Source organism: Rattus norvegicus, chromosome 9 (genome assembly GCF_021556685.1).
Source record: "Rattus norvegicus strain SHRSP/BbbUtx chromosome 9, alternate assembly SHRSP_T2T, whole genome shotgun sequence".
Taxonomy (NCBI): Eukaryota; Metazoa; Chordata; class Mammalia; order Rodentia; family Muridae; genus Rattus; species Rattus norvegicus.
In genome coordinates this window covers 51,022,607-51,050,283 of record NC_141542.1, presented here as the reverse complement: position 1 = coordinate 51,050,283, position 27,677 = coordinate 51,022,607, and the positions used below count along the sequence as shown (strand labels likewise).

The 27,677-nt window shown below is 43.4% G+C and overlaps 1 protein-coding gene across 10 annotated transcripts in view; it reads left to right on the top strand.

Annotated features, from left to right (window-relative positions):
* Prim2 (DNA primase subunit 2) overlaps nucleotides 1-27,677 on the top strand; it is a 212,175-nt gene that overhangs the window by 32,896 nt on the left and 151,602 nt on the right. For all 10 annotated transcript variants that reach the window (XM_087565140.1, XM_087565144.1, XM_087565143.1 and 7 more), the window contains 2 exons: nucleotides 14,379-14,474; nucleotides 16,304-16,441. In XM_087565140.1, coding sequence (XP_087421266.1) covers nucleotides 14,379-14,474; nucleotides 16,304-16,441 — 234 coding nt within the window. The remainder of the gene's footprint in view (nucleotides 1-14,378; nucleotides 14,475-16,303; nucleotides 16,442-27,677) is intronic.

Genomic DNA, 27,677 nt, shown 5'->3' with positions numbered 1-27,677 from the left:
ATTTGTTCCCATCTGCTGCCAGAGGGAGCGTCTCTGATGATGGCTGAGCAAGCATTCTGATGCTGTGAGAGTAGCAGAAGGTCCTGAGGAGTCATTTTATTGCTTTGTTCCTCTAGCAGAATAGTAAGTAGCATTTGGTTTTCCCCAGGTCCTCGGCAGTATAGTCTTCTGTTCTAGGACATTCACTCCCTTTCCTGCTGCCTGCGCTCCCCTTTTGCCCATGTATGTAGGCTATTGTATATTCTATATGAGTCCTGCAGAGAGAGCCCAGGAGATGGTGCATGTTATAGAAAAGTCATACCAACATGCATATATAGTCTGGAGACTGGAAATACTATTTTTAGGAAACAGGGAAACGTAATTTAGTGCTACAGTGTCGGATCTAGTCTGTGAGTTAGGAAAGAAGAAAAGGTGTTTCTGTGTGCTGAGTTAATCTGGAGTATAGCGTTGCTCAGGCAGAAAGGTGGCAGGATTCTGACAGACTGCATCCCACCCATCACCTTTGAATGTTGGGATAATTGGGTGAGGCATTAAAGTGTTGAATTGGACCAGCAGATGGACACCATTGTCAGGATACTAGAACTGGTTTCTAATGTTCTTAGTTCCTCTGTGCACTTGTGGACATCTCAGAGCAAATACTCTCTTCCCTTTGCCCAGGTACAAGGCAAAGCTAGTGTTCTATCCATTTGAACTTGAAAACAGTGGAAATGTCATTTAATAATTCTTATTAAACTTATAAACTTATAAAACTTATTAAAATGAATTGACAGATTTGATTTATTGTAGTTGGTAAGGGCCAACAATGGCAGACTGGTCTATTTTTCCTGGTCTTATTTTCCAGAGGTCTTTTATTTCATTTTCTTTTTTTTTTTGTTTATTTTTTATTTTATCTTTCTATTTTCTGAAATCAGTATGGCTGCAACAGTGATCTCAGTTGACAACACTTCCCGCCTCTCCCTTGCTAAGTGGAGTGATATTTTTTACTGTCCTGATTACTGTTGACCTTGGACGACTTCGGATAACAAGCTTTTCATTAATCAGAGTTTGTCCCTTGTCCAAGAATCTTGAAAATGACCAAGCTGCTCTATAGTGTAAAGATATAGAATCAAGATGAACAGTTGTCTACTGGGCTGCATTGTAAAACCCGGGAAAGAAATTACTTTCCCTTGTGTTTTTGGGAAAACATTTGCCAGTTGGAGCCTCAAAGAAGATTGAGTTTGGAAGTTTTTTAATTGTGCACCAAAAGGTTATTGCAGAAGATAACATAAGGGGACGTCGTAAAGAAGAAAATTAGAAACTCAGTAACAGAAAACCGTGTAGACACACAGGCTTCCTGCCAGTTGTCTGAGAGCGTAGAATACATAGTTTGGAATTAAAGACACAGTTACAGACTTCAAAGACTTGATTGACTTAGTTTACTAGTGAATCTGTGGGAACCAACTTCTAGGGACTTGTGAAGCAAGCATGCTACCCTTCACTACAGTTTGTCTGAAAATATTTACTGATTATAAAGTTTAAAGATGTAAGATCAGAGGGTTTGTTAATAGTTCCTATAAACTATTGAAATAAAAATAGGGTAAATGAATTACAATATTGCAGTTTAGTCTCTTAACTCCTGATTACTGTAGTTAAATAAGCCTTTTCCAAACAGGAAAGAGTGTGTGTGTGAGTGTGCAGGGAGGGGATCCGAGGAAGAATGTAAATGGGTTCTTAGATGTGGCAGGTGCTCACGGGCACTTGTTGCTCCTTCACAAGACCCAGACTTGATTCCCAGCACCCCAACATGGCACTTAGAACCGCCTGTAATTCCAGTTCCAGGGGATTGGGTGCCCTCTTGTGTATAACGTAGGCGAAATACTCAAACTATCAAATAATGTAATAAAGAAACCAAAAAAAGGTAGGTGGTCTCTTATCCTTTGATCTCCTCATGTACTGAGGAGCCAGGGCAGTAAGCAACCCATTGGTACCTCAAAGCAGTGCTCTCTCACTGTGGAGATTAACAGGGAAGGACGAGTGCTTGTCTTTCTCAGGTGTCCAGTCCGGGAATTCTCAAGTTCATGGTTTGAAGGATAGTTTTAGGTTTTACTATTGTGCCTTGTTTATTTTAATCTGGGGAGGGGACTGGATGAAACAGCCTTTTTACTCAGAAACCATGGAAACAGATGGCAGTCTTTATTGGAAGAGGCCCTTCGTATAGAGTGCTGTATTGACATCCTGCTGTCTGCATCCTTCATGCCTGTCATCAGGAGGTGGGCTGTCTTTGATAAGAAAGGCAGCTCTTTTATTTTAATTTATTTAATGCCTGTGGGTCTTTTCTCTGTCTGTCCGTCTGTGCCACCTGAGTGCCCAGTACCCGTGGGAACCACAGGAGGACTTCTGGAGTTTTGTGCTCCCATGGGGGCTCTGGGAACTGGACCTGGTCTTGTGGAAGAGCAGTGTGTGCTCGTAAGCGCTGAGCTGTCTCTCCAGCTCCACTCTGCTCTTTAAAACATCTTAAAGCTCCTTGTAGGACGTGTTTGGTTCACTTCTGTTTGATTTAAACATCCTTAGGTTTAGAATTATTCTTTTTTAGATTATCCTGCTTAGGTTTCACCAGTCTCTTAAATAATATAGCTGGTGTCTTGTGTAGACCTTGGGAAAGTGTCAGCCATCATTGCATTAAATTCCCCATTCTTTTGGCCATGTGTGCCAGTCAGTGTCTCACAGGATCTTCTTATTTTCCTATCTCATTCTCCCCGTTTTTATTTTCTTCTTTGTTCTTGCTAGCAGCGGTTCTCTGCTGAATTACAGATGGTTTCTTATGAGCTGTCATCTTTTATCTTGACGCTTCCTGAGTCTGTTTTGTTTATCTTGATTTCAATGAGATTTTAATTTTGATTATTGTGATTCATAGAAGTTTTGTTTTGTTTTTGGTGGAGGGGGGTTGGGAATTGGACTTAAGATCTCGCTGGGTACATACTGGGTGCACACTCTACCACTGAGCTGTAGATGAACCTCTTTTAGGGTTTACTTTTAAATTTTATTTATTATCCGTTTATAGGGATTGTTACCTACACACCCAAATCAGTTGCTTTCAAGTGCACCTGCTGGTTAAGTTTTGTCAACTTGACACGAGTCTAGTAAGGTCCCCTTATTTGAGGAAAGGCCTCCATTAGATTGCCTGTGTGGCAAGGCTGTGGGAGCTTAATGATTGGGAGAGCCTGTCTCACTGTGGCAGTGCCACCCCTGGGCAGATGATCCTGGCCTGTGTATAAAGCGGGCTGTGCAAGCCATGATAAAGCAAGTTGGTAAGCAGTGCCCTTTGCGGTCCCTGCTTCTGTTTCTGCCTCTTTCTGCCTTGAGTGTCTGCCTTGACTGCCCTTGACAGTGGTCTGCAAGCCCCAAGCCAAATTCAGCCTTTTCTCCCCAAGTTGCTTTTGGTTGGAATGTTTTATAGAGCAACAGAACTGCAAACTAGACAAAGTCCTGGGCTCAAGAGCTTGTTTTCAGTCTTCTTTGTCACTGGGACCCAGCGCACTTCCCCCACTCTCCCTATCCACAACATATTAGGTCCAGCCTCTGACAGGAGCGGTTACTGGGCAGAGAAAGGGCGCTGTTAAGATTTGAAACAAGTTAAAGTGAATACCGTCTTAAACTTATATTGTAAGGTTAATGGGAGGTATATTGCTTTAATTACCTCATTACCCATGTGCCCATAGGAGAGCTTGTGAAGGAATACTTCTGTTTAAATGTGCTGCTGTTTATTTACATCGCCTCGGCTTCATGACTTATTTCATCATTCCTAATACTCATCTTTGTCTGTATTTCTGTCCTTGTCTTCCAGGTCAGGCCTATAATTCTGTGATTTACTGTGCTCTTGGTCACCCCTGAGGTGCTTTCCAATTAGTACAGGTGAATAGTTTCTACATCCGAGTATTTCTTTCTTTTTGCGTGAAATGATGGTTTTGTGTGTTGATGAATTGTATGCTACTCATAATCTCCCACTGATGATTTTTGGTCTTTTGGTATTTCATTACCCAGCATCCTCCCCTCTTGTTCTATATTTTCCTGAATTTCTCAGATTCAATTCTGTCATCTGAAGTAGTTTGTGTATTTTAGTCAGAAAACGTTTATCATGTTTTGTAATAAAAACTGGGGACATAACAAATAGGATATATTTATACATAGGCTCCTGTTTAGTAAAATCCATGTAGTGTAAAGATTGCAGTGCTGTGCTGAGGCATATGGCTGTAAGGGGCGGAGAATAGCATTTCCTGCTCCAGGAGCCGAGGGGATTTGCTGAGAAAATGGTTAGACCATTAAACTCTTTCTGTAGAAACACAAGGTGAGGAAGGGTGTGTCAGAGATAGAAAGTCGGTGTAGGTCACAGTCACGCTGTGTCAAAGGAAGTAAAGGAAAGTTGGTTAACAGAGAGTACAATATTTTGGTCAAAGAAAAGTAAAACCAGGATGAATTTAAAGGGGTGAGAACATAGAGGCTTTATTGGACACAGACGCTGTGTGGGTGCATGTGTGCACGTGTGTATGCACGGCGTCTGCATGCCGTGACAGATGTAAAAGTCAGAGATAACTTGTAAGGGCCACTTGTCTCTTTTTACCATGTGGGTCCTAGGGATTGGACTCTGGTCACCTGGTTTGGTGGCAGATGCCTTTTACCTGCTGAGCCATCTTGCTGGCCCTTGACTTAAGTAGGCTTTCTTCCCCTTGGTATCTAGAAGAGTCTAGATAGCCCCCTGTGTTACACAGTGCTTTGTTATTTACACATCATTACTTCATGTATTTCTGTATTTGTAGCATATTTGTAGACCATACTGGCTGAGGAGCGACTCAGCCATGATTTGGAGAGAGGTAGAGACAGTTACAAATACATGAGCTGCTTAGAAGGACTTTTGATTTTGATGCCCCACATGGGCTTTCCAGGCTCCCAGGTCTTCGGGGTGGGGCAAAGCATGTCTCACTGTGTATTGCAGCCTGGATGCCTTTGCATGCTGGCCTGTGCTTCCCCGACAAACCATAGCTCAATGGCGCTGTTATGACTTAAACACTGGTTTAGGTGTAGGAGGTGCCTGAGCGTGTTCTACTCAGTGTGTATGTGCACTGCATGTGTGCAGTAGCCTGCCGAGGTGGGAGGCATAGAAACCCTTGGAATTAGAGTTATAGGCAGTTGTGAGCTGCCCTGTGGGGTCAGCAAGTGCTCCTTGTGACCGTTTAATGCCTTTAGTTTGGCTGGTTACTGAGCTGAGCTCTGGAATAGATTCCTGGGAGAACTCACTTCATGCCTCTTGTGCTCCTCTTCTTCTCTGTTCCAACCCAGCCTACCTGTCTTTCTGAGTTTCTCAGCCACCACGGATGAATTTCCTCCTGTCTTGGCTGCTCAGGAATCTCTGTACTTCTCTCCTGCTCCCTACAGGGCTGGAGGGAATCCCCCAGCCTAGTGGAGCTTTTGCTCTTCCTGTCAGTGCTGGCCACCACTCCTTTTCCTCTCACAGAAGACTGCTGCCTTCAGCATTCCCTGCTGGTGGAGTCCTCTCTTCTCTGCCTTTGCTAGAGTTAGAGTATAGTTAGTTTAGGGAGTGGTCCTTTGCTTTGTGTTTCTGTGAGCACTGAGCCCAGTCCTGGAAGCTGCTGAAGGAGTGCTGTGGAACGAGCTGAGAGGAGTGCGTGTGTCTTTGTCAGGGTTTCTATTCCTGCAGAAAACATCAGGACCAAGAAGCAAGTTGGGGAGGAAAGGGTTTATTCAGCTTACACTTCTACATTGCTGTTCATCACCAAAGGAAGTCAGGACTGGAACTCAAGCAGGTCAGGAAGCAGGAGCTGATGCAGAGGACATGGGGGGATGTTTCTTACTGGATTGCATCCCCTGGCTTGCTCAGCTTGCTTTCTCATAGAACCCAAGACCACCAGCCCAGGGACGGCACCACCCACAATGGGCTGGGTCCTCCCCACTTGATCACTAATTAAGAAAATGCCTTACAGCTGGGTCTCATGGAGGCATTTCCTCAAGGGAGGCTCCTTTCTCTGTGATAACTCCAACTTGTGTCAACTTGACACACAAAAGCAGCCAATACAGCATGACTTACAGATCTAGTCAGATTGTAAGGTCTGACTTGTATCTGTTACTTTGGCATGCTTAGGAAACTTAAGATTTCTAGTATAAGTTAATCCTTGCTATGTAGCCCAGGCTGGCCTGATATTTGTTATGTAGCCCAGGTGTTCTTGAATTCAGTGACTCCTTCCTCAGCTCTGGTGCCACCATGGCCTCATTGTTACTATTGTTACATAATTATTATTGCATTATGTGTAGTTCTTACCTAATGATATTGTTGCATAATTATTACATACAACAATATATATGATATATAATAATAGCCTAGCAGTAATTATTATTTTCTTTTAAAGAAGTTTGTTTTCGTACAGAAGAGAAAATTTGTGCTTTAATTAAAAAAAATTAGTCTTTTTAATTGTACATTTTGGTACATTCCATATGTGCCCATTCTGCTAAGAAGGAGAGAACAGTGCTAATGTAACCAGTAATTGATCTTACATTGGAGCTTGTCAGTATTGCAGATTCATCAGCATACTTATCACAAATGTTAAATTACCACTCACCTTCTAATTTTAATGATTCAAAAAATTATAAATGACAACCTGCGAGGAATGTGCCACGGCATCCTACAAATTTGAGTTAGCACAAAAACTTAGTGATAATTATTTCCTTTCTTCCTTTCTGATTTTTGTGTTTGTGATTTTCTAGTTAAAATATCCCCCAAAAAAATCCCAGATATATGACTGCCTTTTCTATATTTAAATGAAAACATAATTCAACTGAAAATAGGAAATAGTGTTTAATATTTACTAGCTTGAAGAGTACTGGTAATGATTTCTGTATTGAAGCCACAGAAACAAAACAAAGCAACCATAACAAAACAACAAAACAACTCTCCCAACCCCCAAAGCAAAACAGAACCAAAACCTGAGAACCAAACACAGAAGCTTAAAGTAACCCATTTTGTTTTATCTCAGTTTGGAGGCTCAGGCTATTTATTTATTCATGTTTATTACTTTTTTACTTTACATCCTGCTCCCTGCCCCTCTCTCAGTCACTGCCTTCCACAGTCCTTCTCCCCCCACTCCCCTTCTCCCCTGAGCAGGTAGGGTCCCCCAGGCATCTCCTCCATCCTGGCACATCTAGTTTGGGAGGCTAGGACATCCTCCCATTGAGGCAGACAGGGCAGCCCAGCTAGAAGAACATATCCCACCTGTAGGCAGCGGCTTTTGGGGTAGCCTGTGCTCCAGTTGTCCAGGACCCACATGGAGACCAAGGTGCACATTTGCTACATGTGTGTGAGGAGGCCTAGGTCCACCCATGTCATGTATGCTCTTTGGTTGGTGGTTCATTCTCTGAGAGCCCCAAGGGTCCAGGTTGGTTGACTCTGTTGGTCTTCCTGTGGAGTTCCTCTCCCCTTCAGGGCCCACAGTCCTTCCTTCTGTTCTTCCGTAAGAGTCCCCAAGCGCCATCCACTGGCAGTGCCTCTATCTGTCTGAGTCAGCTGTTGGGTGGAGCCTCTCAGAGAACAGCCATGCTAAGCCCCTGTCTGCAAGCATAACAGAGCATCATCAGTAGTGTCAGAGCCTGGTGCTTGACCAATGGGATGGGTCTCTGGTTGGGCAGGTTATTGGTTGGCCATTCCCTCAGCCTCTTCTCTATCCCCTGTGTCTGCATGTCTTGTAGACAGGATAGATTTTGGGTTGAAAGTTTTGTGGGTTGGTTGTTGTCCCTATTGCGCCATTGGTGTTCCTGCCTGGCTATAGGAGGTGGACTCTTCAGGTTTTATATCCCCAATGCTATGACTCACACCTAAGGTGACCATCCTCCCTTGATTCTTGGGTGCCTCCTTTATCCTGGGTCTCTGTTACATTCTGGAGATGCCCCCCACCTTCCACCCCTGTCAGTTGTGGATTTCCTTTCATTTTTATGACCACCTGGGCCTCTCTACTGTCCCTCCCTCACCTGATCCCTAACCCCCATTCTCTTCCCCATCCCCTCTTCCACCCAGTTCCCTCCCTCCTTCTGCCGCTGATGATTCTCTTATTCCCCCTTCTAAGTGAGAGTCAAGCTTCTTGCTTGGGCCTTCCTTCTTATTTAACTTCTTTGGGTCTATGGAGTGTAGCATGGGCATCCTGTATTTTGTGGCTAATACCCACTTACTGGTGAGTACCATCCTTGTCCTTTTGGGTCTGGGCTACCTCACTCTGGATACTATTCTCAAGTTCCGTCCATTTGCCTGCAAACTTCACGATGCCTTGGTTTTAGTAGCTGAAGAGCATTCCATTGTGTAGATGTGCCACATTTTCTTTGTTCATTCTCCAGCTGAGGGACATCTAGGTCGTTTCCAGTTTCTGGCTCTTATGACTAAAGCTGCTATAAGCGAGTTGAGCAAGTGCATTTGTGGGATGGTGGAGCATCTGTTGGGTATATGCCCAGGAGTGGTACAGCCGGGCCTTGAGGTAGAACTATTTCCAGTTTTCTGAGAGTCATCTCTCAGGGCTCAGGCCTTGCATGCTCCTTTAACCGTCTCCTTTCTCACATCCCAGCACACATCTGCTTTGCCTCTGTCTTTATGCTTCAGCCATCGTAGCCAGTGTCTCTCCCTGTAGGAGATGCCTTTGCCTTGGGTTTTATGACAAGCACTTGGCGTTCATGTTTCTGCTTGGCATTGCTCCTGAGCAGCTTAAATTACTTACCTGAAAGGCCTCTTCCTCGGGGATGGAAGGCCCCATTCTCAGGACCCAAGAGCCCCATTCTCTCCCAGTATCCCAAAGGACCCATTTTCAGACCTTGGCCTTCTGTCTTGGACTGTTGCTGGATGGTTTCTTAGTTGTACTTTTCACAAGCCGCCTTTCTCTCTGGGTCTATCTCTCCTGGGTTGATTTAGTGTTTGGTACAGAGTAGGTCTTCTGTTACAAAAAGATGGGTGATTTCTGAAAAACTGAAAAAGCCAGATGAGGGGACATTTTCAGGAATTCATAGGCTGCTTTTTAGGGAAGAAGATTCTTTTTCCTGGGAATCCTCTTAGACCAGTGATGTGCAGAGCAAAAGTCGCTGTTGGAGAACAATTGAGGAGAATACACATCAGGACTTTATTAAAGGGCTGTGTGGTACCCGGGATGGTAAAGTGCTCCACTGTGCTCCTATACTTATTGTTGTATTCACAGATGAATGTAGGTCTCACCCCTTATCAGAGAGGCTTCCTCCTGCAGCAGGAGATGCTTACAGGAAGCCACACTAATCACATGGAGAGACCAACTCACCATGAGATGCCCAGCTCCAAAAGATACTGTGTAGAATACTGTCGGCTGGCCTGCTTTTGCCCTGGGCTATCCAGACGCCTTGCACACTGGGCTGGACGGGAAGGGATGACTCTCAGCTGGGCCAGTGGGTTGGACAGGAACTCGGTCAGAGTGAGTGCGGGAGAAGCAGACTTCTCTGGAGAAGGTTCTTAGCGCAGCAGCTCTCTTAACTGGGGTGACAAGGGCTGTGTAAACCTTGGGACAGGGGTAGGGATTTTCAGGGTGATTGTGCATCATTGGCTGATGCTGAGGTGCTGGGAGTGCTTTATTTGCATGAAGAGGAATTCCATGGGCTTGCTGAACATGTCCTTATAGGGAGAGAGGAAGCTAAACACTATAATCTGGCTACCAGAATAAATGACTATCTCAGGGGAAGTGAGGGTCATGCCTTAGAGTTACATGCCTTGGGACATGTAGGCCCAGAACAGGGAGAAAAACAGTCCTATTCATGCTGGCCTCAGGACGAGATTTTCAGGGTTTAGACATATATAGCCACTCTTGCTCTGACTGGCTTCCCCAGTGGACCGGCTTTCTGGCCCCACCACAGTATGGTTGTTTCTAAGGCCAAAGAAACATTGTGGAAGACAGGGAGGAAGGACTGCTGTAAGATTGTACTTTATAAATGCTGTAAGAATGTACTTTATAAAGCCGCTCCCTTGAAATACAACAGTAGAGCTCGGCTCTCTAAACAAGACCTGAACAATTCCAACTGTGGTTGACTTTCCTGTGTAGAGGGGAGAATTATCGCAGAGCCAGACCCACAGGAGAAGAACTAGAAGCAATCAACAGCTGCTGGGCCCTCCCTCTGGGTGAAAAGCACAAGCAATTGACACCTGCTTATAGAGGGAGAGGTAGCCTCCCTGGGGATGGTTCCTTATCCAATTCCAAGTGGCCAGACCTAGAAACATACAAGTGGGCAATTCCAAGGGGACTCAGAGCTTGCATTTTATTTATCTGTTTACACACACACACACACACACACACACACACACACACACACGCGCGGCAACAATCATTAATGAAGATGCGGGTACATTTGAAAGGGAGGATGGAAGAAAGATGGTGGGAGGGCTAGAAGGGAGGAGAGGAAGGGAGGGAATGACGTAATTATATTTGTAATTAAAAATAAAATCTCTTCTACTTTGTATTACTGTTCTTTTATAATAGTTCCACTCTATCAGATTTTTACTCATAGTCTCTTGTAGCAGAAAGCAGGAAGGTAAAACTTAACCTTGTCTTTCTCTTTCTGAGGGCCAGTCTGTTTTATGATTGCTGTAGGTTGTCTCCCTAAGAAGTTGAGCAAATGAAGCATGCTCACATCTGCTAGGAGAGAACAGGACAGAAGGTGGTATGCAGGAATACTTTGGAAAGTTGAAATACTTTGGAAAGTTAAGAGCATCTTATAATAGCTAGTCACTTTGCATTTTGAGTGAGACTTTGCTATTGTAGAAATTTTTAATGCCGACCTGGGGTTTGCACCCCACCTTTGCCCATTCAGTTCCCAGATAAAAGACACACACAAACCTTCATATTTACAATAAGCCCTAAACAGCACAGTAGCAGGGCAGCCACCTCCCCTCCATGCTGTTAGAATCTACCTGCCTAGCAATAACCCCAAGTTATCACTTACTATTTACTATGTTTCATTGGGGCTGCTCTTAGATCCAGTCGACCAGCCCTCAGGGCTCTGCTCTCTTGAACTCACTTAGTTGTAACTAAGTAGACAAAGAAAGCCCTAGAGTGTAAGTGACAATTGGGTGAACTTAAATATTTGATTAGATTATCTTATGTGTACAACTGTTTGACCTGGTTTATGCTTTGTACCGCATGTGTACCTAATGACTGAAGAGGGCAGCCAGAAGAGAGCATTGGAGTTCCTGGCATGGGAATGATGGGTGGTCAGGAGCCCTAATTCGGGTGCTGGGAACCAAACCTGGGTCCTCCACGGGAGCAGCAAGTGTTCTTAGCTGGTGAGCCATCTCTCCAGCTTCTGAGTGAAGGCTTTAACCCACGGAGGAAAACGTAGGAGAATGTGATATTATTCATAACAGGAGATAACATGGATTTTTAGATTAAATATGTTTGATTACTTTGAAAGGGGGAATTAATTTTATCCTTTCTCCAGTGTATGAGAGAGTGAACTCTGCCTTTGTCGGTACAGAGCTGCATCTTCTGGCTGTGCTCCTAATTTCACACATTCTAACGGAAGAAGGATTAGATAACTTCCTTCTATTTGGGAGGCCAGCTTTTAGAGAAAGGAAGCAGTATTACATTCTTTTTTAAAGATTTATTTATTTATTTTATGTATATGAGTACACTGTAGCTGTTTTCAGACTCACCAGAAGAGGGCATCAGATCACATTACAGATGGTTGTGAGCCACCATGTGGTCGCTGGGAATTGAACTCAGGACCTCTGGAAGAGCAGTCAATGCTCTTAACCGCTGAGCCATTTCTCTAGCCACTTAAAGTTCTTGACTTCATTGTGTCTGGATTTTGTTCCTAAGGCAACTGTCTGTTTGGACATGTAAAGTCTCTTGTAACTAGAGCCTTGTTTCTTGAGGCCTCTGAACACTTATGTGTACCTCCCTGGCATTCTCCTTGTAAGCAGTTAAAATCTGGTGTTTTGCTAACATACCAACATTTGAAATTAGGAAATAGAAGCTACTGTATTACAGTATGTGTTGATGTATTAGCGGTTCATATGTACTGATATGTTTGGAAGCTCTGTTGTGTGACAAGAGCCTTTCTCTGTGTGTGTGTGTGTGTGTGCATGTTCAGTGATATTGACACCAGTTTCTTTGCTGATGTAACAAGACACTGTAAAAAGAGCAGGTTGGTACCCTTGTCTGTAACTTCAGTTTGGCAAATTATTTTGGTGTAAAACAGTACGTCTAAGCAATTGCTACTATTAATGTTAGGGGACGTCAATGTGCATATTAAAATTTCAAATAAGTGTTTACTGAAAAAATAGGGTTTAAATTGGCTACTCACTCTTGGTCAAGGCTTGTAGTACCAGGTCCCCCTTGGGTATCAGGCCTTAAATCCAGGCTGAAAGCCGGTGGTTACCTCTTTAACAATTATGCCACAGTTGCACCATGGACATATTTTCTCAGTCTGATCTTTATTGTAGCTCCTGAATTTTCTGTAAATTTCTAGAACAAATTATACAGATTAAGGTAACCCAGATACACAGAGATGTGTCTTTTAGATTTGTGGGTTTAGCTTTGGGTATTTGTAGAAACCAGGCAAGTAGAAAGGGGTCATTGCAGGGGGGTGGAGGAGAGGGAACTCCAGGATATGGGTTAGTAGGACACAGGCTGTGAACAGGAAAGGAAATGTTAGGGAGGGGAACAGAGAGCAGGACAGGGCGACCGTGAGCAGCTGAATAAGATTCCACTAACATTTCACATTTCCATTGTTCATGAGTTGATGGACATCGGCTGTTTCCGACTCCACCGGTTAGAGCAGAGCAGTGATGGACATGTGTCTCTGGGGTAGGACATGGAGTCTCTCAGGCATATATTCCCGAGGGGCATAGATGGGTCACATGACAGTTCCTTTTCTACCTTTCAGAGCCACCTCTGCAGTTTGTATTCCTGCCAGCACTGAGTAAGGTCCCCGTGTCCAAGTCACTGTCACCAACTGTTTGCTTAACCCTGGCACTCAAGGGGCTGGCAGAGAACAACTGAGTGAGGGCAGCCTGGGTCACCCAGTGGGTCCCACTAGCAAACAAACCATATCGGTTTCAAGATTGGTGCCTGTTGCTGCACTCATGAGCGCGGGCGCTCACATCTTCCTGTTTGAGGTGTGAGCCGCTGTTTGTGCTTCCGGAGGAGAGTGACGAGGACTTCATACGATGTTGACGTTTCCCTCAGCATTCCCTGCGTTTCACTCTGACCTTTGTTTCTGCACCTTCTCATGTGTATAGGTGTTTTGCCTGCATGCATGTCTGTGCACCACGTGTGTGCTGTGCCTGTGGAGGCCAGAATAGGGTGTCAGATCCCCCGGAACTGGAGTTATGGAAGATTGTGACCCCCGATATGGCTGCTAGGAGCTGAGCTCAGGTCCTGTAGAAGAGCAGTCAGCGCTCTTACCTGCTGAGCCATCTCTCCAGCTCTTTTCTCTTCTTTTTTGTATAGGAGTTTAGAGTTTTTATCTAGTCAGGGCTGTCAGTTTTCTCCTGAGGATGTAATCACCTCAAGATAATAAAATGTTAGCTGTTCCTTGAAAAAGTAGTGTTTAAGTCTCAAGTTTTGTTTGTGGCTGAAAATCTGAGAAATCCGCCAGGCCATCCTGGACTGTAGTAGAGACTTCAGTAAACTAGCATAGCGCGTGACTGGCTAATGTGTTGGTTTCGTCTTTAGTGACTTTATTGTTTTTAAACTTAGGAGCTCACTATGCAGCTCAGGTTGGCCATAAACTCATGCCATGGTTCTTAGCCTCTGAAATTCTGTGGCTGGCTTTACCCTGAGGTGATGGGCCTCACTGTGGCTGGCTTTACCCTGAGGTGATGGGCCTCACTGTGCCTGGCTTTACTTCTGCTTGTTGTACTTCCCTTGTCCTTTATTTTTATTTTCGAGAGTATTTTATGTAGCCCAAGCTGGTCTTAAATTCATTATGTTGACAAGAGTGACCTTAAACTTCTGATCCTCCTGTCTCCTCCACCTCCCATGCGCTGGCGTAGAAGCGTGCCTCCGTGCCCATGTATTGCTAGGGACTGAATGCAGTCACACTAAGTAAGCAACCCACCAGCTGAGCCATCTCTAAGGCCTTTTGCTACCTTTTCATTTTTGAACGAATACCTTCAAATATTGTCAGAAAAAAACCTTGAAGAGTATTAAAGTTAAATTTTTTTTCCACATTTTGCCTTCATTAGGGGTAAGAATGATTTAACAATCACTGGAAATGGTGAGATAGTAAGTGTAATAATGTGTTTATATAAACACGTGGAATGTTGTCTACAGTGGGCAAATGCTTTAGTGAAACTGAAGAAATTGAATTCCCGTGTCAACTGTGTTCTGTCATAGATCAGTGATGAGGAGAAGACCCTTCGGGAACAGGATATCATGGCGTCCTCTCCCAGCCTAAGTGGGGTCAGGTGGGAATCGGAGTCAGTGTATAAGGTATGTAAACCGTCATCACCACAGCTGCTGCCTGGTGTGAACACATCTGTTGTCACACTCAGTGCTGCTCCGTGCTTTACACTGACATCCTCCTTCCTCTGAGGGGTTCTGATCCGTCCCAGGCCATCCTGTTGAAGAAAAGCCTCCTGGGCGTTGCTGAAGCTGTATATGATTCGGGGCCTTCCTTGTCACTACTGTGACTCTAATAGTCTTTAAGTGGCGCCTTTCCAGAGCTCCCTCGGCTGGTCACGGGCCCTTATCCATGCCTCGGCTTGTGGCTTTGTGTGGTTCTGTTGCACATGGGCTCTGACACTCTAAGCCTACGTGTTTTCCCGTGGGAAGGCATTCCTGAACCTTAGTGGATGGGAGCTAGGTTTGGCTTACAGCACACATTTCCCACTGCTGGGCCCTCAAGGCATCGGTTGCTTATGCTTGGGCATTTTTGTGTGCACTGTGGCCACCACAGTAACCTAGAGTCCTGGACTATGATAGCCAAGGAGGGTCATGTCACCTCTGAGCTCCTTCCCTTTCCCAGGTTTACAGATTGGGCCTCTGAGGTTCAGAGGACTTTATTCCACTCACTAAACCATGAGCCGCTAGCAGACTAGAGCAGATCCGGACTGTAGCTTGCTTCCAAATGCTGTTCTGCTCCTGCCTGCATTGCACTGCCCCATGCCACTGCTGTGCCTGGCGAACCAGGATGCTGTAGCTCTCATGGCTCCCCGGGCAGCTGTTTGATGGTCCACAGGTGTTTTGTCTTGTTCTGTCCTTAAATTGTGGACCGTTTGGGTGTATGAACTATGCTGTACTCATGGAAAGCAGTATTTGTCAAAAGCTTTCTAGTTAAAAAGCATGTGATCTCAGGCTGGAGATGTGCCTTAGTGGTTACGAGCTCATGTAGCTCTACCAGAGGATCCTGGTTGGGTTCCCAGAAATCAATTGCCTGTAAGTCCAGCTACAGGGGTTCTGCCACCCTGGACTGGGTATTAACATGTGCTCAGACCCCCACACAAACACACACATATAGATGTAGTGTAAAAATGAAACAAATTAAAAAGTGTTTAAATGGCTCACAGCCTGCATAAGATGTCAGATACACCAAACTGCAGTCCTGTGGATTTCCCAGCTGCCTAAGACATTTAAGGAAAGTGTTCATCTTAAGGTTTTGCTTCATTTTAAAAATAATGAAAAAAACATTTTTCGGAAGGATGATTTTCACAGTCAGCTAAGATCATATTATGTTTATAGTGGGATAATTCGTAGTACTTAATCATTATTTCATTTTAAAACAAATCCTTACAACAGATTTTAATAGTGAAACGGAAGGGTCTTTATTCTAGTTCTCAGTGTTAGAGAAGCTCTTCATGTAGCTTCTCCAGTGGAGGAACAGACACAGAGAAACAGATTTGGGATTAACTTTGAATTATAAGTAATTTTGAGCTCTGGATGCTTTTCTGAAAAATAAAAATTAGGGCAGTAGTATTTGGCACAATTCTCAGTCTGTCAGGAGGTGAAGATAACATGTCTAAAGATTTTGAAGTCAAAGTTTGAAATTTTGGTGTTTATAATTCAGAAATATGTCGGTTACAACAAAAAGAAAATGTTCTGTTTTGACTTGTTATTGTTATTACTGTCTTTTGGAACATGGACTCTAAGACATTTAGTTTTTATGCTGTTAATTCTTCTTAATGCTAGTCCTTTGGTTGTAAGGAATAAATGTCTCTCTCCTCCTTTTGGAGCTGCTGAGTCTAATGGGTTTGAAGACCCGTTTTGTTAGGGTCTCCTAACAACAGGTACTGACCTACATCCCTGTTTCCCTTGGATCCCAGGTCCCCTTTGCTGACGCTCTGGACCTGTTCAGAGGAAGGAAAGTCTACTTGGAAGACGGCTTTGCTTATGTGCCACTTAAGGACATTGTGGCCATTATCCTGAACGAGTTTAGAGCCACGCTGTCTAAGGCCTTGGCAGTAAGTGCTCTTACTTCCTCATTTGACATCATTATCAATCCCTGGTGGCTTTGTTTTGTGCTCTTCTATGGAGTAAGTTAATAAGTTAATATTCTCATTCTGACATTCTGGATTGCCCCTGGTGTTATGTTAATTGTGTGTCTCCACACTTGGTTTTGTTATGGCTTCTTCTAACAGCACTAATGGTGTACTGATATGGCAGTGGCCTCTCTGGGTTAGTCATCAAGTCGCTTTTGCTTAGAGATGGACTTTGTATGTGGCTCTTAAAACCACGTGGTCTTCGGTAGGAAATAACCCCTAGATTTCTGTTGTGAGTTGCTTTTTTTTTTTTTTTTTATCAGCAGAGGGCATTGTAGAAGCAAGTTTTGGTTTTCTGATTTTGCAGTGTTGGGAGTTGACACCTAGGGCCTTGTGCTTGCTAGAGAGTCATCTAGGGCCAAGCCTGCCCTCTGCCCTAGGAGAAAGTGTTTCTAGTTAAGTATTAGAAACAGTGATGGCTGCTGCTGAGTGTTACGTGATGACACTGGGAGTCGTGCTGAACAAGAAGAGTGGATTCAGTTTGTGGAAGTCTTACTCTAGAGTGATGACACTCTTAATTTAGGTCAGTTTTTGCTTTTTAATTGGTGCATTTTTTTATACTTAATGTAGAGGAGTACTTCACAGTCAAAGAGCGATCATGTAGCTGTAATGACAATCGTGTAAGCATGTGGTAAGCTATTCTTTTGAGTTAAATTGTAGTGTTTTCTGGTATAAACTGTTATCATTGACTTGTAGGGTCATCGGAGCATGCATCGTTCAGTTTTGTTAGCATTTGGTGTGGCTAAAATATTGACTGTTTTTGTTTAGCTGAGGCAGTTCATGGAAACACCATATCAATACTTAATTTTTTTTCATGAAAACATGAGTATGTGGGCATGTGATGTTAATGATAGAATCTAGAGCCTTGTATGTTTTCTAAGATAGGGTCTACTGCTGAGTTAAACGCTCAGACTCATTAGGTATTTAGCTGCTAAGATATTTCATCTCTAATTTCATGATACATTAAAAAGCTTTTTATAGTTGATACTCTTAAAATGTTTCTTTGTTTCTCTGTCCCAGAATGTCTTTATAGATAAAAATAATGAGATCACCGCTGTGGACCTGTTTGTCTATTGGTTGGCTCTCTTTCTTAGTGGTTCTTATTTTTAGTTCATTTCTCTGCTGATGCTTTGGACAGCACTTCTTTGTGCGAAGTTTTTCCAGGACATTACACCTCAGTAAATAGCATCCACTAAATAGAGTGGCTCCAGATCTCCATAGTCACCAAAGCCATCACCATGTATTTTTGGAAGCTTCTGGGATGTTGGTACTGATTTTGAGGCCATGGTGAGGCTTCTCTCTCATTCCTGTTTGTAATGGCAGAGAGCATCCTAGTACTCCCCTGCTGCAGAGATTGTAGTACACAATCTGAACCAATAATGTTAGCCCATGTCTCAGTTAGGGTTTTACTGCTGTGAACAGACACCATGACCAAGGCAACTCTTACAAGGACAACATTTACTTGGGGCTGGCTTACAGGTTCAGAGGTTCAGACCATAATCATCAAGGTGGGAGCATGGCAGCATGCAGCATGGTGCTGAAGGAGCTGAGAGTTCTACATCTTCATTTGAAGGCTGCTAGGAGAAGACTGTCTTCCAGGCAGCTAGGATGAGGGTCTTAAAGCCCACACCCACAGTGATACACTTACTCCAACAAGGCCACACCTCCTAATAGTGCTACTCTCTGGGCTGAGTGTATACAAACAACCACAGTGCATAAACTCAAGGAGTCCAGCAGCTGTATGCGTGACACTGATGTCTGCAGTAGTATCCAGCTGTTTCTCTGCAGTTGTTTTTACCCAGATGCATGTGCAAATGCTTTGTCCTTGGTTGGCTTTTTTCACAGTAGTGGAAGTGCGTCAGACATCATATCCTGTAACACAGCATCCACACAAGCTTCTTTTTCTTGTGCTTGAATTCCATTCTCTGTCTTCATACTCGTTATGCTTGAAATGGCTGCTCTGTCAGAGTAGCATAACCTGCTGGAGCCTTAGAAGAAGTATTATTCATTGTCTCCTGACTGTGGAGGGTGGAGACTTGGGATTCAGGTACAGGCAGGTCTGTGCTGCTTTGAACTGTTGGAGAAGGGCCTTTCAGGTCTCTCTGAGTTATTGGTATTGTAACAATATAACTGTAGTTTTCACATGGAATTGTCTATATGTGTTCCACATGTCTACTTCTACCGGTTATATTGGGTTAATGCCCCTGCTCTAGTGTTTCTGCAGTAGCCTCATTTCCAAATGTATTCCCATTGTGAGGGAGTACCACTTTGACACATCAAATTTTAGGGGGTATTATGCAAACGGTATCATATACCTGGCCAATTACCATGGCCAAAAGGATTGCTTAGCCTGAGGCTGTGATTCTGCCACTTTGGTGATTCGTGGGATCAAGAGACTCCACGAGCTCCAAAATGTAATCTCCTCACCAGAAATGCAGGGTGGATTGTTAGGGGCTCATGGAGGGGCGGGTACAACATAGGCAAGCAAAGGAACCCTTAGTGCCTCAGAGCTCATTCTGACTAGGTGTTTTACTAAGCTTGAAAACACTCTAGAGTCCTTTCCCTGTTCCTTTTATAAGTTTGCCTTGCAGACAGCTTTTGTGGGAAGAAAGGAACTTTCTTCTCTACACTGTTTACCGCTCACACTCTTTGTTGTTTCCTGTCTCTCTGGAAGTCACCGCAAACTTCTGAGGCAGATAGGGCTTGTAATCCACTTACACAGAAGAGAAAAACACAGCTAAGCACACCTTGACTTGCAGCTGTTACGGCTATGACTGGGTCTCAGGGTTCGTGTTTATAACTTTTAGGAATGGTGGATGATACCTGTGCTGTTAGAGGGGATTGTACAGTGAGGGGATTCAGATCTTCAAGCTCTGAGAGACATAGGAGTTGCAAAGCAGTGAAATATGTGGGATTGGAGCTGTGGTACAGCAGATGGTTAGGGCTTAGGGGATGATGGGAGAAGGCTACTTCCTTGTCTCATCCAGCAGTCTGAGAAGCTGTGGCTCTTTACCCATAATGATTTATCTCATAATTTTATATACCATAGATCTTGAACTTAGATAGACAGGTTATTCTATTATAAAACTTATATCCTAGTGGCAGGTAAATAATTACTAAACAAATACACAGAGAGAGAGCGAGAGCGAGAGCGAGAGAGAGAGAGAGACAGACAGACAGAAAGACAGAAAGACAGAAAGACAGACAGAAGAGTGTGTTGTAAGCCTCAGGGAAGGAGCGCCAGTGTTTTCTTTGTTGAAAGGCCTGTGTTGGCTATGGAAGCATGGTGAACTAGAAACAAGTGAGTTTAAGACTGCAAGGGCTGGATGCAGACATCTGAGTGAACCAGGACAGCGAATTGTGGTTTTGTGTTACTGTAGGGTAAGTCTGGTCCTTTTGGATAAGGGCTGATGTAGCCTGCTCTTGTCCGACATAGGGTACTGTGGCTGCTGCCTGAAAACTACTGTGGAGGGTGTGGGGCAAGTGAGAGCAGGAGGGCTGGACTGGAAATTTCTCATTAATTCAGATGAGTTTATTAGTTTACGTAGATTGAACCAACCTTGCCTTTCTGGGATGAAGCCAACTTGGTCATAATGTATAATTTTTCTTACTGTGTTGCTGAATTCTGCTTGCCAGTATTTTGTTATTCTTTTGCTGTGAAGAGACACCATGACCAAGGCAACTCTTACACAATGAAGAGCTAATTGCCAGGCTGCTTATAGTTTCAGGGCCTTAGTCCATTGTCCTCTCGGTGGGAAGCATGGTGGCAGGCGTGGCGGCAGGCGTGGCGGCAGGCGTGGCGGCAGGCGTGGCGGCAGGCGTGGCGGCAGGCGTGGCGGCAGGCGTGGCGGCAGGCTGCTGGAGAAGGAGCTGAGAGCTACATCCTGATCCATAGGCAGAAAAAGTGAAAGTCATTCTGGTCTGGTCTCAGGCCCACCCCCCAGTGACACGCTTCCTCCAACAAGGCCACACCTCCTAGTCCTTCTAATTCTATCAAACAGTGCCACTGCCTGGCATCCAGTATATGAGCCTATATGGGTCATTTTTATTCAAACCACCACACCATCTGTGTTCATCGAAGACATTGGTCTACAGGGGTGTGTGTGTGTGTGTGTGTGTGTGTAAGTGTCTTTACCTGGTTTTAGTATCAGATGATACCAGCTTCATAGAATGAATGTGGTAGTGTCTCTTTGCTTCCTATTTAATGGAACAAGCTAAGAAGGATTGTCATGAGGTCTTCAGCAGTTGCATCAAACATCACAAGGCAATACAAAACATCTGCCACCATCACTGGTGACGTGCCACCACAGGACCAGTTCCCTGGTAAGAGAATCAAAATTACAGAATCTGTGAGATGCCGAGAAAGGATTTAGACTCTTAAGTGTTCGAAAGAATTAGCCATCACATCGAAGACTCAGACAGATGCATAAGTTAAGGAAATTTACCCATGACCTTGACAAGATAGTCTCCAAACTGAACATACCAGTTTATAAATTAGAGGTGAAAGTTCAAATATGGAGGGGAGGATTAGCAAGGAGATTGAACCATTGAAAGAGTTAGCTAAAAACCACAGGAGACATTATATATACAAGATCATACAGAAGAATGACAGAGCTGGGACAATAATACCATCAATATATATGAGGAAAAAATTAAAGCACACGAACCATTTTCCCAAGAAGTCTGGGACACATTCAAGAGGCCAAACTTGAGCACTGATGATGTTTGAGAAAGAACAGAGATAAACTGAAGGGAATGCACAGACTGGTGAAATTGCAGGGGAAAACTCGAGAAGCTTACAGAAGTAGGCTTTCACACACATGATGTTTATAGACCTCCAAGTAGACATGACAAGAGAGAAATCCCCCATGGCATATTATAGTCAGGGTGTTAGAAATTCAAAGAAATAATCCTGAAAGTAGGAGAAAAATGCCAACTTCCAGATGAAGGCTTTAATGTCAGAATTGCCCCCGGCTTTTCATCTGCAAGCCTGCAAGCCAGAATGAATGAATGAATGAGATATTTCAGGCCCGCAAAGTAAACAGCTGTGAGCCAACGATGGTAAACTGCAAAGCCTTCTTCCAGATTGCTGGAGAAGTGAAGGGACTTCAAAGCCAACACAAACAAGAGCAACCATGCCAACCATGGGAGCACTTCGAAGAGTTCTTAGGGGAAAGTTTATAGGGAGGGAGGGAGAGTAACTACAGATAAACAGGCTCGACTGGGGAAGAAACACCCATGCAGACACAGCAACTCGGCACATCCGCACAACTAATGTGGGAGCAGGGAAAGAAAGAAGTATGTCGCCTGTTTAATTAGTGCCTCTATCGCTGTGATAAAACACTGTGACTGAAAGGAGTCAGGGCAGGGACGCCGGGCATGGACTTGGAGGGAGGAACTGAAGTCGAGGTCATGAAGGAGTGCTGATTAGTGGTTTGCTCCTCATGGCTTGCTAAACCTGCTTTCTAGAGAGCCTGGTACCACACTTGCTCAGGGGAAGTACCACTCAGAGTGAACTTGGCCCTCCCATATCAACCATTAGTCAAGGATCTGTACCACAGACTTACAGGTCTATCTGGGGAACCATTTTCTCAACTGAAGCTCCCTTCTCCAAAATGACTAGCTCCTATTAAGTTGTTATAGAACTAGCCTATATAATTCAGTACCTTTAAAATTCCTTTCCAAAATTCAGAGTTTCTCTAAAATATCCAGAGTTTCTCTAAAGTTTCCAAATTGTGTCTAAAATATTCATGCTCTTTAAGATAGCTAAAGTGTCTGTACGGTTCCAAAGTTTCTATAAAATTTCAGTCTCTTAACTCTGGGATCCTGTTTAAAAAAGAAAGTTGCTCACTTTATTACTCCTAGAGGGAAGAGTCAGGGCCCAGTCAGTTTCAAAAGTCAAAACAAAGCTAAAGTCCAAAGTCAGACCCCTGAGGCTCCTGAGGTTCTTGTCTCCAAAGGGCTCAGCGGAACTTCTCCAGTTGTGCACCTCTCTGAGCACTCAATGGCTCTTCAGTCCAACATTCCAAACAGTCCACAATCCTCTCCAGTCTAACCTAAGGGCCATCAAGCAAAACCCTTATTGTACCAGTTCCCCATTTAGGTTTTCTGTTCCTGTGATGAAAACCATGACCACAGCAAGTGGGGTGTGTGTGTGTGTGTGTGTGTGTGTGTGTGTGTGTGTGTTCTTTTTCATATATTTTGCATGTATTTGGCATATGTTTTACATATATTTTCATATAACAGTCCATCATTGAAGGAACTAGGGCAGGAACTTCAGGAAGGAACCTGTACACAGAAATGGAAGCAGAAACCATGGGGGATGTCCCCGACTGGCTTACTATCATGGCTTGTTGAGCTGGCCTTCTTATAGCTTCCAGGACTACTGGGTGGCACCACTCTAAGTGAACTGGGGCCTCCCACATCACTCGCCAGTCAAGAGAATGCACTACAGGCTTGCCCACAGTTCAATCTGGTCAGGCGTTTTCTTAGTTGAGATACCCACTTCTAAAATGACTCTTGTTTGTGTCAAGTAGACTTAAAACTAGCTAACACAATAAACAAATGTATAGCAAATAACAAACGTCTTTCTATAATAACCTTAAATGTAAATGGCCTTAACCCATCACTAAAAGGATACCGATGAAGGGCCTGGATGATAAACCAAGAAACGGGAAGGATACGCAGACACTTACTATCACAGGACAGAGAAGAACCTACTAAGCAGCCAGAAAATGTTAATAAGATGGTGTGTCTGCTCTTACAGAGGACAAAGAAAACTCCAACCCAGAACCAAGTAGGAGAGATCAAAGGGCACTGCATATTAACAAAAGCAACCAATTACGAACGTTTGCACACCAACGATTGATTGAAGCCCTTAGTTTTATAAAATGAACATGAGAAGATATAACAGACTGCATAGGGGGCTGGAGAGATGGCTCAGTGGTTAAGAGCACCGACTGCTCTTTCAGAGGTCCTGAGTTCAAATCCCAGCAACCACATGGTGGCTCACAACCATCTGTAATGGGTTCCAATGCTCTCCTCTGGTGTGTCTAAAGACAGTTATAATGTACTCATATACATAAGATAAATCTTTTAATAAAAAGACTACATAGGTCCTGACATAATCCTAATAACTGGAATATTCCACTCTCAAGTTTAGATAGGTCTTCCAAATTAAAAACAGAGAAATATCAGAGCTAAAATGTATTTGGATGAACTGATCTTAACAGATGTATACAGAATATGCCACCCAACAAATGAGGAATGTATACTTTTCTCCGCAGCACGTGGAACTTTATCTAGAACTGATCTTACCATAGGGCACAAGTCAAATCTCAAAAAATACAAAAAAAGAAAATCAACATTTTCCAAGTCTCCTATCAGACCATGTCACAATACAACTAGAAGTGAACATTAAGAGAAACAACAGAAACCACAAACTACTTGGAGACTAAACAACATACCTTTGAATGATACTGGGTCATCCAAGAAATGAGAGAGGAAATTAAAAATTCCCAGCAACAAATGATAACAAAAACACATCCTGTTAGAACCCCGGGATGCAGCTAAGGCTGTCCTAAGAGGAACGTTCATACTAATAAGTTCTCATGGTAAAGATCTGGGAAACACTAAGTAAATAGCCTAATGATGTACCTCAAAGGCGCCCCGAAACAAGCATAAAGATTAGAGAAGAAACTAAAAAAATTTAGATCTAAAGAAAACCAAATCAGCCAAAGATAGACAAACTCTTAGCTAATCTGACAAAAAGGAGGAAAAAAACAAAACAAAACAAAGGGAGATGCAAATTAAGAGATTAAGAGAGTGTAGTTCCTACTGACTTGAATGAATTTCAGAACACCACTAGAAATTACTATGAAAGTTAATATTCTGAAAAACCAGATAACCCAGAATAGAAGAATTTTCCAAATGATATAATCTACCCAAAATAAGCCCTGGCAATAATAATAAGTAGGGGCAGCCACTATAAGATGGGAATTTAAATGGATGCGGAAACATCAGGAGATGTTAGTGCTTCCTTTCTCCATTTCAGTAGAGCCTTTTGCATGTGCCTTCTCTGGAACCATTACTGGAAACTTCTGCAGTCCTTGCTGGGAAGCAGCTTGGCAGTGATGTGAAAGGGAACGATCTGGGGGACAAAATGATTCTATGTTGCCTGCATTGAGCTTATGTGCATTGTGCTAAAATTTGGTTTGCAAAATATATATACCCATGTATTATATGTAAAAACTGTATATACATATACATGTTAATTTATTCCTGTACATGTTAATTTAGTCAACATTTTATTGATACCATTGGACAATAAATAAAAGAAAATTAGTGAAATATTTCTAGGTTTCTGATCCATTAAGTTCATTCTTTAAAAAAAAACCAGTAAATTTACATGAAAGCGCTTTGAAAAGTCTAAAGTGTGATGTACATTAGATTTTCATTTAAAGGGGTAAAGTCTTGTGAAAAATAATATTTTAGGAGGTTTTGCTTTTTTCTTTGATTTTTCTCCTAGTGCTTTGCACAGTTCGTATTTTGTCTGGAAATTGATAGGGGAACTTTGATGATTCATGGTCTCTGGATTTCTTTGGTTTCTAGTTGGCAGGAAATACTAGTGGTGTTCATATGAAGAAAACAGTACACACTTTGTATCTTTTACATAGGCAGTAAGCCCATTCATTTATGACCTCATTATTTTCCAAATGCCAACAGATCATTGTCTTGTTTATTTTCTATGATAGGGCTTAGCACATGTCTTCTTAAAAATGATGACACTTTTATTAATTCTTTGAGAATTCCATACATGCACATTGCATATTTTGATCATGTTTATTCTTCTCCTTCATGCTTTCCTATATAGGAAACTCTGTATAAAACTACCAGGTTGACTTTTATTTTGTTTATGTAGGTTTAATTCTAGAAAGGTTGAATTGCTTTTGGTGGTTAGAATAAATAGACTTTATAGGTCAGTAGGAAGTGGCACTATTAAAAGGTGTGGCCTCGTTGGGGTAGGTGTGGCCTCATTGGGGTAGGTGTGGCCTTGTTGGAGTGGGTGTGGCTTTGTTGGAGTGGGTGTGGCTTTGTTGGTGGAGGAGTAGTGTGTGGGCTTTCAAGTCTCAAAAGCTCAAGCCAGTCTCCTGCTGCTTGCTGATCAAGTTTTAGAGCTCTTACCTCTTTCTCTAGTACCACGGCTGCCTTCATGCCACTATGTTTTCATTGTGATGGTAATAGACTCTGAAACTGTAAGCTAGACACCAATTAAGTGTTTTCCTTAATAAGAATTGCTGTGGTCATGGTGTCTCTTCACAGCAGCAGAAACTAAGACAACTTCCAAACTCATGGAGCCAGTTAGTGAAGGAGAGGTCTTTTACCACGTCTCATTAACACTTGAGTTCAGTGCTTTATTTTAAGTCTGTTGCCTTTCCTAGGTCCCCCCCCCCCCCAACCTCTCATCTATGCTGCTTTCTAGGGCCACCCTCAGGCCATGCTTCCATGCACATTTGAAGTGCTCCATTGGGTGGCTGTAGGGTGGAGGCTATGCTGAAGCCGTTTTCTTTACTTCCTTCCAGTGCCCCATGCCACGTCTTGTAAGACTAGCTGCCTAGTCTAATGATGCCTAGTCTAATGATGCCTAGCGCGAATGGACTGTGGCACCTGGATATTTGGATTTGTGGTTGGTGTTGGTGTCGTCATTGTTTTTTGTTGTTGAAAAGCAAATGAGGGGTGAAAGCACTTCATATGACTACAGAATTCGAACAGATCATGTGTTAGTATTTGCCAAGCGTGATCTATGCCAACATTTCCGGACTCTCGATGACAGGTGTGTCTGAGTTCTGTGTTCTTTTGTGTTTCTCTGTCTCCCTCACGCGTAGTAAGTTAGATAGTGCCACACTCCTCTGTAAGAACTCTTTCTCAGATGATTCACCTTATCAAGAATCCCAATTACCTGCCTGAAAGCGGCCATGTAAACTGCTTAAACAGTAGTGAATGGCTACACTTTTCTTTTAACTGAGTGTGCGGTCTCATGAGCATGTGGAATGCCAGTTTTATTCCTCTTGCCTACTGGTGAGGAGAAAATGGCAGCAGATCCAGTTACTAGGAGACAGCTGATGACTAAAATGCTGCTGTGAGGGGCACGGGTAAATCTAGTTCTTTGACACTTGTGCTCTCATGGAACAAAGATTTACTCAGTCACTACAAAGGGAGGAGTGGCACCTGTTGCTTTTTCAATTGGAACATTTTGCACAGGGGAGCTAGTAATACAGAGTGTTACAGGATTGGTTAAGCGTTGAGGGTGTAATTTTTTAACAGTGACTGGACAGTGAAAAATGATTTTGTACCTGTATGGCTTTGAGTTTCAGTTTCTGATTCATCATTTATGAGAGCAACAAGTAGAGAGGAGGAGCTAGAAGCTAGCACACACACTTGGCGCATTGGAATTAGCCTCAGAGACACTGTGTTATCTACTTAAAGGAACTTCATCTCACAGAGGCAGGATTGGCCATGTAGTACAAGAGTCACTGGCCTTTGTTTCGTGGCTTTGGCTGCCTAATGGGTGCCAGAGAAAGAATACTGAAAAGAAGTGTTTGCTTTTCTTTTATAACTGCTTGCTGGGTTTTTTTTTTTTTTTTTTTTTTTTTTTTTTGGTTGTTGTTGTTGTTGTTGTTTTTTTTTTTTTTGTTTTTTGTTTTTTGTTTTTGTTTTTTTGGCCTAACCATAATTTTGTGTTTTTGAACCCAGAATCTTGTGCATACAAGGAAAATGCCTTGCTGTTGACTTTTCCCCTAACCCCTAGCAAGGAGATGGTTATTTAGTATCAAGTCAGTAACCTCTCGGAAGCATGCAGTGTGTGAGGCAGAACTGCTGCCCGGGTGACAAGTGCGGTCAGATTCCCGGACACAGCAGTGGGGGTGGGGATGGACAGCTGCATGTTATGGTCAGTGTGAAAAGAAGGATGTGGGAAGAACGGAGACAGCAAACAGTGATGAACTTGGTCTGGGAACTATTTACACAGAGGGCTTCAAAGATGGCAGCTTTAATTTGAGTTTGGCAAGGCTCTTTGTGAGATGCTGGCAGCATCTTGACACCCCCCACCCCTCATCCCTTCCACCCCGGAGCTGAAGACCAGACCATGCAAGCGCTCTAC